This window comes from Balaenoptera acutorostrata, chromosome 1 (genome assembly GCF_949987535.1).
Source record: "Balaenoptera acutorostrata chromosome 1, mBalAcu1.1, whole genome shotgun sequence".
NCBI classification, from domain to species: domain Eukaryota; kingdom Metazoa; phylum Chordata; class Mammalia; order Artiodactyla; family Balaenopteridae; genus Balaenoptera; species Balaenoptera acutorostrata.
Genome location: NC_080064.1, coordinates 183849882 through 183862120, shown reverse-complemented (window position 1 = coordinate 183862120; position 12239 = coordinate 183849882). Strand labels below are relative to the sequence as shown.

At 37.5% G+C, this 12239-nt stretch overlaps 1 protein-coding gene across 1 annotated transcript in view; it reads right to left on the bottom strand.

Moving 5' to 3' along the window:
* The window catches only part of USH2A (usherin), an 800956-nt gene that overhangs the window by 479999 nt on the left and 308718 nt on the right, over nt 1-12239 (bottom strand). Inside the window, exons 21-22 of the mRNA XM_057531465.1 lie at nt 7072-7108; nt 5942-6068 (exon numbers count right to left, since the gene is read on the bottom strand). Of these exons, the coding sequence (XP_057387448.1) occupies nt 5942-6068; nt 7072-7108 (164 nt within the window). The remainder of the gene's footprint in view (nt 1-5941; nt 6069-7071; nt 7109-12239) is intronic.

The following is a 12239-nucleotide window of genomic DNA, read 5'->3' as shown; positions in this document are numbered from 1 at the left end:
TTTGCATTTGAAGCTCTCCAGGCTTTATGCAAGTTGTACTTAAAGGTTTTGTCTGGTTAAGGCCTTGTCTTGTACCTGTGTACTCATTTGGAACTTCAGTCTAATTTTGAGATCAGACTGTTTCAACCAAGACTGGCTGAGAAGTCATCAGCCCATTCCTTCAGGAACGAGGCTGCTTCACTGAAACTGTGCTGGTTTTTCAGCCTTCAGCCCATTCCTTTGGAATTAGGGTTGTTCTTTGGAAATGACTGAAAAGCCTTGGGCCTGGTTTCTACAGGACCAAACTGTTTCCCTAGAATTGGTTGGTATTAATTTGCATGCTGTTTGAGTTGTGAGCGGTTTGATTTGAACTGTAAGCTGTTTAAAAATTATTCTTTCACTCTGGAGACAAACCTCTGAGTAACGAGATCTCAGTTATCTCCATATTTTGAGGGAGCCCCCGCCGACAGGGACTCTGGACAATTTTATGTTTAAAAAGTGTGGTCTTTCCTCATGTGCATTTCCAACTAAATGGACCAAACTGATCTAAGGCAATTTAGAATAGCAATGGCCATTATGGGGAATTTTTGGAATCCTCAAAGTTAATTGGACTACAATAGCTCAGAAATTCCCAGAACTGAATAGTATGCCTATTTTGATTGGCATGTTGAGGTTTCCAAATGTAATCAGGAGCCTAAAATTGCCTCTCAGTAAAATGAGATTTTAAGATTAACTGAGTCAAATATGTGGATAAAGAAAGACAAAGTGGCTCTCCACGCCTCAGGCTTTTCTTCCTTGGCTTCTCTGTCTCAGGCTTGACCTCTGGTACCATCTTGTCTCTCTTCCTCAGCTCCTCATGGCCAGACTCATCTGAAACCATCTTTCTCCTTTCCTTCTCTACTGCCTATGCCTCCTCTAGACCCTCAGTTTCCCCCCCTTAATAATTCTCTCACCAAACTTCCCCTTTTCTCTGAAACTCTCCCCACTCCCTTTTCCTCTGAACTTATCAGAACCTGCCCCTTTAAAATTAAGCCTTCTGAGGTTCCAGAAGCTAAACCCTTAATTTCTTATATTCCCTGGATTAAGCCCCCGCTCCCGGGGCTGAACTGCAATCCACAGTCAAAGATATACCCAAAGTAACTGAAGATTGTCACAGATTTGCTGAGGAATTTAATGTAGTCATTCAAACTTATCAACTTGGTTTCTCTGACGTACCTTAGCTAATTCATATGTTTGTTGGTGATGGCCAGACCCAGCATTGGATCAGAACTGCTAATTGGGAAAATCCTGAAAGGTCTCTAGGATAACAACCAGGAGATCAGCCCTCTAACTTATTATATGATTAGGCTTGAGCAATCACTAGGTGACTTCACTGAGCAATTCCTAGGGTTTTTCCAAAGACTGTCAACTGGAACAAAATTCAGGCTTGCACACAAAAATCTGATGAACCTGTTCATTATGATTACAATTGAATTCAGATTATTTTTATGCAAAACTTTGGTCTTCCTCCAGATGTTGATTCCACCTGGATAGCTTTTAATTCCATGTTTATTAATGGGCCAAACTGGGATCTTTCCTTTCTAATAAAAAGGACCAGGATGGAATGGAAAACTATGTCCCATCTAGTTTTGATTAATCTGGCAAAACTGCTCTCTCACACTATAGCTGAATCACCTAAAAGGAAGACTGCCTAAATTCTTAAACTTCAACTACAGCAAATGAAGGTTCCTAAATGAAACTAAAATCCTCCTAGTTTCTGGTATTATTGAAAATAGCCAGGATATTGGAAAAGAGACTGTTACAAATTTAAGTGCTTTCAGTGTCTTCAGCCCTCTGACTAACCTTTCCAACATCCTCCAACTACTCAATGACAGGTTCTGAGGAACTATAGGGGCTCTTCCCAATTCTCCATCTTAATCAGCTTAAAGAAAAATGTTTCTCAAGATTGGGGTTGAATCTCTTCCAGTCCTAACTGACACCAGAGTCACACACTCAGTGCTCCATCCCATTACTAAAAAGCAGCCTCTGCCTCCGAGTACTAACACAGTTCAAATAGTGGGGATCTCTAACGAATCTCAAGAGGTTCTTGTCTCTGAACCTATTCCCTTTCCTTTAGGCCCTTTGAGAGACATATGTATTTTTCTCCTTAGTTCCTCTGCCCCTACCCATTTATTAGGCTGAGACTTCTTGGAGAAGTATCATGCTGGACATTCTTTCTTCCAAAAGGAGGAAATCATTCTAGAATTTGACAGTAGCCATCAAAATCACCAACCAGGTAAATTAAATGACCCCTTTGACTCTTTTATTTGTTCTGTCTCTGACAGTTCTAGAGTGGATTTTGGAAACACTGATCATTTGTCCCTATTGAATCAGCCACCACCATCTTTATGGGCAAAATCTCCAACTGATATTAGCAACTTCAAAGAGCACCCCTTCCCATCAAGATTCAAATAGATCCCTCAAAACCTCTTCCCAGAATTAATCAATACCCTTTAAGTAAAGAAACCCTTCAAGGCATAAAGCCTATAATAGAAGATTATAAGGCTCAAAACCTCATTATGCCTGTACTAATTCCTGTAAGGATGCTATTTTACCTGTGAGAAAACCTAAAGGCTGAGGGTAGAGGTTTGTCCAGGACCTCTGAGCAATAAGCAACATTGTTATCCCTAGACGCCCTGTTGCTCCTAATCCTCAGACGTTCGAACATCCATTCCCACTGGAAGCAAATTCTTTACTGTAATTGATTTATGCAGTGCATTCTTTAGTATTCCACTTGATGAAGCTAGCCAACACCTTTTTACCTCTACTTGGGAAGAAAAACAATTCACCTGGACAGTAATGCTCAGGGTTTTACTGAGAGTCCTTCTTATTTCTTGTAAATCCTGAAGGTTGACCTGGATGATATAAAGTTCCCTACAGGTCTACTTTGTTGCATATGTGAATGATTTGCTTCTTTGATCTTCTAAAGCCTACTCACAGGAAGACAGCATCCACTTTCTAAAGCTTTTAGCCTTAAAGGGACATAAGATTGACAAGGAAAAACTTGTAGTTTGCCCAAACCCAGGTTTGATATTTAGGGCATCTGGTATCAGAACAAGGGCTACACTTTGATACAGATAGACTTCATAGTGATTGAGGAACCTGTTTTACTGGCCAGGTACTTCAACAAGTCTGTGGCATCAATCCTCTGATTTAGTCGATCACAGTAATGGCATTATTAAGACTCAACTGGCAAAATTCGTAGAGGTCATACAAATACCTTGGCCCAAAGCATTGCTCTTGGTCCCTCTAAATCTCAGATCCACACTTTTTGTAACTCAAAAATTCTCACCAATTGAAACAGTCACAGGGCACCCAACACACTTGGTTACTGCTTTTTTTGACCTACAACTGAAAAGAGGAGAGATACTCCAATAACACAAGGGCCAAATTTCTCCTATTAAAAATAACCATGTTTTGGTAGAGCAATCTTTTTACAGTGCATTCTCAGGAGACGAAGACCTTAAGCATCACACCTTGCAACCTGAAGACTTTATCTACTGGAAAAGACACCTCCAGAAGAACTTTCTTCAACCTTATTGGAGAGGCCCCTATCAGGTATTGCTAACCAACCTTTCTGCTGCCAAAGTCCAAGGAATAGATTCTTGGACTCACGTGACACGCCTAAAGAAAGCACCAAATTCTGAAGGGACCTCAAAAAGTCTGGTGACCTGAAAGTAAATATTTCCCAGAACTGAAGTAGACAACACCTGATGAGGCAGCTTTCTGAAGATATTTGGACCAGGTCTTTAGGAAGTTTATTGCCAAACCTTTGACAATGTCATAATGCTTCAGATGATCTCCAATGTCTATGATCTTGATAACATATGGAATTTAGACAGAAAGTGTCTGAGAGTTCTCCCTTCTACCTTCCCTTGTTACTCGAATATGACCTCAGTAGGTTTCCAATCTGTGCATTCCCTTCTGATATGAGACCCCACACACAGGAGAGGTCCTTCCTGGCATTGAGGGACAAAAAGCCATTGAAACTAGAAAAGCTGACTCTTGATCAGTGATGCTCTGAGAGAAAGATCATGATCAAAAGGAGGACATATAAAAATTTAATAAACAGAAACCTCAATTAAATAGATTTGGGAGACCAGAAGGAGCTCTCATGCCCTGTGGTGACAGCAGAGCCCAACAGGAAGAAGAAAGACTCCTCCTCTTTCCTGGCAAGCACTCAGCCAATGAAAAGCCATGGACTGTTTGTTTACTACAGCCCTCCCAACTTCCTTTTGCCCTCCATAAAAGCATTCTCCTTCCGTTGCTGTGCGGGGACTTACAAGTGGCTCACCATGGTTGCAGGCCCCGAATTGCAGCCTTCTACTGAACCCAAATAAACCCATCTTTGCTGGAAAAACGTACGGCAATCTATTTGTTTTAGGTCAACACTTCCATCCTTGTTCTCCTTAAAACTTATCCCCAAAAGAGCAGCCAGAGTGTTCCTTTTTTTTTTTTTTTTTTTTAAAGATTTATTTTTTTTTTATTGATTAATTGATTGATTGATTGATTGCTATGTTGGGTCTTCGTTTCTGTGCTAGGGCTTTCTCTAGTTGTGGCAAGCGGGGGCCACTCTTCATCACGGTGCGCGGGCCTCTCACTGTCACGGCCCCTCCCGTTGCGGAGCACAGGCTCCAGACGCGCAGGCTCAGCAATTGTGGCTCACGGGCCCAGCCGCTCCGCGGCACGCGGGATCCTCCCAGACCAGGGCCCGAACCCGCGTCCCCCGCATTAGCAGGCAGATTCTCAACCACTGCGCCACCAGGGAAGCCCCAGAGTGTTCCTTTTAAAGAAAGAAGTCATGTCATGTTACCCCTCTCTCAAAATTCTCCAATGGCTTCCCTCTTTTCAAGTAAAAGCTCACAAAGCCCTGTGTAATACAGCCCCAGTGGCCTCTCTGATTTCACATTGTAACACTAACCCCTTCAACCTCTCTTTCCCACATCGGCTTCCTTGTTGGTCCTTGACATGGCACATATCGTATGCTCCCACCTCAGGGCCCTGGGACCTACTGTTCACTTGACTTGAAACATTCTCCTAGACATTTGCCTGGTTTGCCCTTTTATCCCCTTTAGGTCTATGCTCATATGTCAGCTTATCGGAGAGGCCTTCTCTAACAGTCTTTTATAAAATCAAAACATCCCTTCCCCAATACACACACACACACACACACACACACACACACACACACACACACCTTTTCCTCTTATCCTGTTTTATACATTCTCAGAATGTACCACTACCTGATATTTGTTCAATATTTATTTATTCTGTTTCCTGCTCCTCTCCCACCTAAAGTGTAAATTTTCCTCCTTGTTTCCAGAGTTCCTAGAGCAGTAGTAGGTGCTCATTAAAATTTCATATTTTCTGAATGAATTAATAAAAGCCTGCATCATCGTATAGGTACTGTAACTTTTACAATTACATGGGGATGGTAGACAGGGAAGGATAGAAAGAAAAATAAACTTAGAATTGCAAAGAAAAAATACATGTCCCAGAACGCTGCCTACCAACTGTCTTAATTGGAAGAAGTTGTTTACCTTTTGGAGCCTTAGTTTCCTCATCTCTAAAATGCATATAATAACCGAGGTCATAATAGAGGAACATAAGGAGAGAACATAAGTAAAACATAAGTAAAAGGAAAGTAAAAGCCCTTGCTAATTGTAAAGACCTGAAAAAGATACAAAATTGCTATTGATGGCTTTACTCTTATTTTTGCTTTACTGAAACCCTGCATAGATGAGAAGATAGTTGCCAAGACTTCATCATTTTAGGAGCACCCAAAGGCAAACTCAACAGCAATTTAGATGAAGTTGAGTGGAGATAAAGGTGAAAGAAGAGATGAACAAATATAAACAACAGAAGAGTACGGTAACATCAGCACATCAGTAGAGCCCTTTATATATGTCAAAGAAGATCTTACCTGTATATTGCCCATCAAGTGTGATTTGGCCGAAATCCTGATGCCTAATTGCGATTATCTCATGCCATTTGCCATCATTATATTGTTTACCATCATCATTAGTTGTGGTAACTTCTACTGCAGACCCCTTAAGGGAATGAATGAGGGAAAACAATCAATAAGTTGAGTATACATGTTACATACACATACATATATATTTGTATATTTGTTAAAAACCAATTGGAAAATTTCAACATGCTCCAGATGCAAGCATGCACATGTTTCAAACAGAACTCAAAATTAAAGTTGATACATTCTTCTGGCTTTTCTCTGATGTACTTCTGTGTCACCTCAGTGCTCAAATCTGAAGAGAACTTCTCTTTGGAATAAAAATCTCTTACAAGTACCCTTGGATTTTGAGTAACTATACTCATCAGAAAGGTAATGAATTTTCTATTCTAATATTTTAAATTTGGGGGCAGAAATATAAAAAAGAGAAGAATTTAAAACTAATAAAATACTAATCAAATAATATTGTTCTAAAGATAAGGAAATGTCTGGCAAGTTATTTTCTTTTACCTTCACTACACTACGTATAGCAAGAAGGAAAAAGATTCACATTAAAAATTAATCAGTTGCTAATGCCTTGAACATAAGTATAGCGGTTAAACTTAATACTCAATGCTTTGTAGTCTAAATTCTAGCATTTATAATTTTGCCTATGGTAATAGTATAGTTAAAAATGAGTTCCTAAGGGGATAAGACTAGGAAATGGCAGATATTAAGAACAGATATTAGCTAAAAGGAGGTGAGGATAAGAAAACAAAGAAAAGTAGAAGAGAAACATATCATCTTAACACTTTAGAACTATGTATATTCTGGTTAGCACAATGGTACTCTTTTAATGTTAGTGAACACTTAAGATTAAGTAAACGATATTTCAACTTTGTCACCAACATCATTTACTACTACTATGGTTAAAGAAAAAACAACCAGAAAATTACTCTAAACCTTCTAAATGAAAACAATTTTTTTCTTTCTTTCTTAATAAAGTAGATCTCTTTAGCAATACTTAACTTCAATCAATAAAAATTTTTTAAAAGCTAAAAATAAGATTTGGTAAAATATTACAGAATATATTTTTAAATTACTTGGAATGTTTCACCAAATTCTAATAATCTTGGTATACTGTTTTTCAAAAAAGATAAAACTGATAATTATCTGATGTAATATGGTGAAGATTTATGTCACAAAAATTGCAACGTTAATCACACCGTCTTCAGTAAAACATTTCTGTTTATATTTCCCTAAAATAGCTTCAGCAGTATACCATGTCCATTCTATGCATTTAATTGGCTCCTGTCAGGCCTCATACAGAGCATGACAACATGTATGACATACAGAATTTCATATTACCAAAAAAGAGCTTTTAATTTCCCATGAGTAGGAGTGGATTGCTTCTCACGTGGACAATATCCCAACTTTTACAGGCAACTCGATCAGCTAGAAAGATGACCATTTTGGTAAGTCCTCGAATCTTTGTAGGCTGACTTTCCTTCTAACTCTTTCCTCTACATATTCTTTTATTTTCCTCAACCCTATTTCAACATTTTAATATTTTACAAACACACATTTCATTATTGTAGTTTAATAATTAAAAGCAGAACTGGTGTCGTGCCCAATTAATGTGCCCTGGTAGCATGCCCATTAGTTTTTCCATTAGTGAATTCAACAATACTAATGGGATTACTAGCATGGGATGCTAATTGGGCGTGACATAAGAAACTGGCTTACTTCTTAGCATACCCTTGCTAATGATGAAATTAATGAGCATTTTATTAAATGCTGTCTCATCAAAGTGTACTTAGCGTTAAAATTGTTACAAACGATGCTGCATTCTAAAGATCAGGTGTCTGAGTAAGTGGTTCTTCATATCATGTTTGGCGACAGTCTGAAGCATTAATAGTTCTCTACATCAGAAATCACACTGACTGGTGACACATTCAAATACATAACACACAGCCTCAGTATGCCAAATTTTCTTCATACTTAGAGGAACTTAGTGTATTATTCTTCGATGATCATTTTAAGATTATTTTACCTCACTAATGTTAAGAGAATAATTCTGTGATCAATTCTGATGTCATATGATGCAGTTTGTTTTTTCCATCTGGAAAATATCAGACATGTTAAATAGATGCTATTCGGAATTTTTTTGAAGGCTTTCACTTTCACCATTTCCCTAAGTGAAGTCAGAATGTTATGTGAATTTCCTGTTAATGTCACTGAACATAAAACATTTAAAGGAGAATCACGAGTCATTACTGGTCAATAAAATATCATCTGATCAAGTATTTCCAAATTGAAATTAATCTAATGAAAATAGGAAGACTCTAGCTAATTGTTAGAGAGAACAAAAAATACAGCAATTAAAAAATGGAGTAACTTTACTGATTCTTAACAATAATTCTAAGTGTTCAGTTTATAATAGGCAAACATATGTCCTGTTTTAAATATTATGAAGAATCTTCTCCCTTTCCCCCAAATATTTTTTCATAGAATGAATCAGATAGTTGGAAGGAATGCCAAATAAGTTTTTATGCCTCTATGTAGAATTATATTGTTATGTAAAGAATTTGTTACTTAAGATTATTAAGATATTTTAAAAAGAACAAAGTACACAATGACTTCAGTTATTTTGAAACTACGTGTTAGAGAGTAACTTTAAATTCCTACAAAATGCTCTTTCCACAACTCAAAATTTAATTATTTTGAATGGATTCAGGAACAGTAATTTGAAAATAACTATCAGTATAAGTCAAAGTAACTAACTGACAAATGAAAACAAATAACTAAAATTGTTAAATTATCATTAAAGAACTGGAAATTTTATCCTAGAAAATGGGTAATTTCTGCAATTATGAGTACTATTTTACCAACAGCTATCAAGCCACTCAGTCAACAAAACAGTCAACAGTCCTTTATTTATTTATGAGTATATCTACTATGTTCCAAGGACTGTACTGAGCCTCAAGGATGTATCTGGGGACTAATAGACAGACCTGCCCTCACTGGATTGTACACTCAGATAAGAAAGACACAAAGAGCAAATAACTACTTGTCTGATGAGTACAATAAGGTGTTCATTAGATAATCTTGTATCCTTTAAAGACAAAAGGAAAGAAAACTGGCTTAAAGTGGTACCTAAGTTATTTAAAATATAAATACTTTGAAATGTCAATGGGGGACATATAAAACAAACTCCTAAGCTTCTTTAAACTTGGGGTAGCTCTAACTTTGTTCAAGAAGTTGTATTCATGACACAGAGTACAGACTTGTGGTTGCCAAAGCGGTGAGAGATTGGGGAGGGAAGGATTGGGAGTTTGGGATTAGCAGATGCAAACTATTATATATAGGATGGATAAACAACATGGTCCTACTGTATAGCACAGGGAACTATATTCAATATCCTGTGGTAAACTATAATGGAAAAGAATATGAAAAAGAATATATATATGTATAACTGAGTCACTTTGCAGCAGAAACTAACACAACATTGTAAATCAACTCTACTTCAATTAAAAAAAAAAAGAGAAAAAAAAGCTGTATTCATATTCCTACCCCAAAAGAAAAAAAAATGGAAGAATATTCCAAATATTCTCCATTCCTCAGTTTCAACAATTCTTTGTCTGATAATATGCGGGGCTTTCATTAAAAAGTTAGCAATATGTCCAGTTAACCTGGATAAATTCCTTCGTGGTGAGGAAGGACCAGTCCCGGCTAGCTTGAGCTCATGGACTCATGTAAAGACAGCATCACAAGCACTCAGTGTGATACATCTGATCACATTTTCTCAAATGTATCTTAAGGCAGTCCGGCTCAACCAATGCCGTACTTTCTTTTGTGTAAATTAATTATCACTTTCCTGAAAATGCAGGTAACTTTTGCTTTGTAGAGGGATATTATTATTCCAGGTAAAAATGCACTTGTAAGGCATCATTAAACCCTCTGCATTCCCCTGGTCCTCCAACTTTGGCTATAACAATTTCATTAATACTTGCCTGGCAGGTACCAACTTTGTATACAGGTTACGATTTGGGTATATAGGGCAGAGACAGGCAGCGGGGAAAGCCAATGGCAGTGAGGAGCACTCTAGGTCATTGTCTGAGGGAAGAGGGGGAGGAAATGGTTGGCAATGCCCCTGTGAATGCTTCCTTGAACTCTGCTCTGGTCTACACCAGCCTGTCTATCTGATCATTGAAAAGGGGATGAAAAAGATGAGATGGAGACAGCTTTCTGGCAGCCAGTCTCAGGATCGTAATGGCAATAATGTGGCTGAGTGGAGTAAAGCATTATTTAACTTCTTCCCCTTCCTATTCTGCAGAATCTGAAGCTATCACATCTTTTAGAAAGAGAAATAACACTGTCAAAGAGATGGCAGTCATGTTTCAGTTCTGGTGGAATCATTTTTGGATTAATTCTGCAAAGACTTTGCCCCATATGTTTAGAGTATATTGTGGGCAGGGGGCGGGGGGGCAGGCAGGGCACATTTATTAAATACTCAAAACCTGTGAACAAACCGGTGGCCATTGTATGATTACAGATGTAGCTCTGGGGTGTGAATGGTCATCTGGAATCACACTCACAGACACCAGGATGGACGTTTATGAGGGTGTGACCTATTGTATTATAAGTGTGACGCAACGTGAAGCCACTCTGGCACACTGCCCTGTTCAAGTCCAGCAGAACTCTGTACTCCAATCTTGGAAGGGGGAGTGTCTAGAGAGAGGAAGGCAGGAGTGGCATTTTGTTCATTTCTCATTTCCGTGTTTCCAACTCATAACTGCCTAGGACAGTGCCTGGAAAATTACATATTTTTAACAATGTTTCATTGAATGAAATAAACTAAACCCAGTGTCAGTTCTATCACTAGATCACTGTGTGACCCTAGTTAAGATACTTATCTAAAGCAGGGAAAAAAACAATACCTACCTCAGGTGGCTACTTCAAGAATGAAATGAGACAATCAACATGAACCCACTTTGTGTACTTTTAAAGCCCTGTAAATAAATGGCTATATGATTAAAGATTTTCTCCATCTGGCTTGATCTCAAATATACCTAGATATTAACAGGTTGAGGTAGAAGAAGCAGAACCAGATTTTTTCTTTCTCATTGATATTCTTCTGTTTTACTGGATTGTTTCCTTTCTTTTATGGTTTTTGTTGATATTTACAATTTAGCATTTAGTCTTTTTTTTTTATCTTGTTAATTGTTCTTGGAACATTTTCGTTCTGTTAGTAATTAATTTCTTTTGTCCCATTTAAAATCAAATATTTTTGTCCATTTATTTTATGAAAACAAGAAACCAATATGACCTATACCCTTACTGCTCCCTCTACTAAGTTGATACCTTTAGAAACTTTTAAGTCACTCATTTTTCCCCCCTCCTTCAACTCTTAGTAATTTTAGCACCAAACAATTATCAGGGCTTTTTTTCCCCTTTGCTGTGTGTCTCTTCTATGTCAAAGATTCTTTGGCACATAAAACACATTTCTAGTCATTTTGTCATTAAATACTTAGGTTGAACTTAATATCCTTAGGTTTATTATTCACCACTACTTCTCCTCTATATTTCAAATTCTTTATTTTTCCTTCTGATTAGAAGCCTTGCTGAAATATTTCCTTCCGATATGGTGCATGGATGGTATTTAAACTGAATCTCTGGACACCAACAAGCATTCTTCTTTCATGTTGAAAAGCTTGGTCACAGATTAGCTGTATAACTTGGGAAAATTAATTTAACCATGACTCAGATTTTCACCTGTAAAGTGGGGATAATGAGTACCTGCTTTATAGAGTTGTTGTGATGTTTAAATATGTGTGTGTGTGTGTGTGTATGTGTGTGTATTTATGTATAGAGAGAACACTTAGAATAATGGCTGGCACACAGAGGTCCTATAGAAGAACTAGCTTTGCTTAATCTTGACTAGAACTTGATGAGTCCTTTCAATAAATTTATAATCAAGTCTATTAAATCATATATTCTCTCCTATTTTATATTTCATTATCTTCTCCCAGCCTTCTTTACCTTGTGCATGTGTTTTTTGTTCTCCTTTTGAATTTCTTCGTAATATTAGCATCTTCCTTCATCTTTCTTTATGTTTTCATATTTTTGTTATGTATTTTGACCTAGCAATCTGAGGCTCAGCAGTCTCTCTTCTAATTAATCTACTTAAAGGACTCAAATGAAAAATAATATTTTCAGTTCCGTAACTGAATCAATGTCAGTGTGCTGTTTTTGTTTTCCCAATGCCATC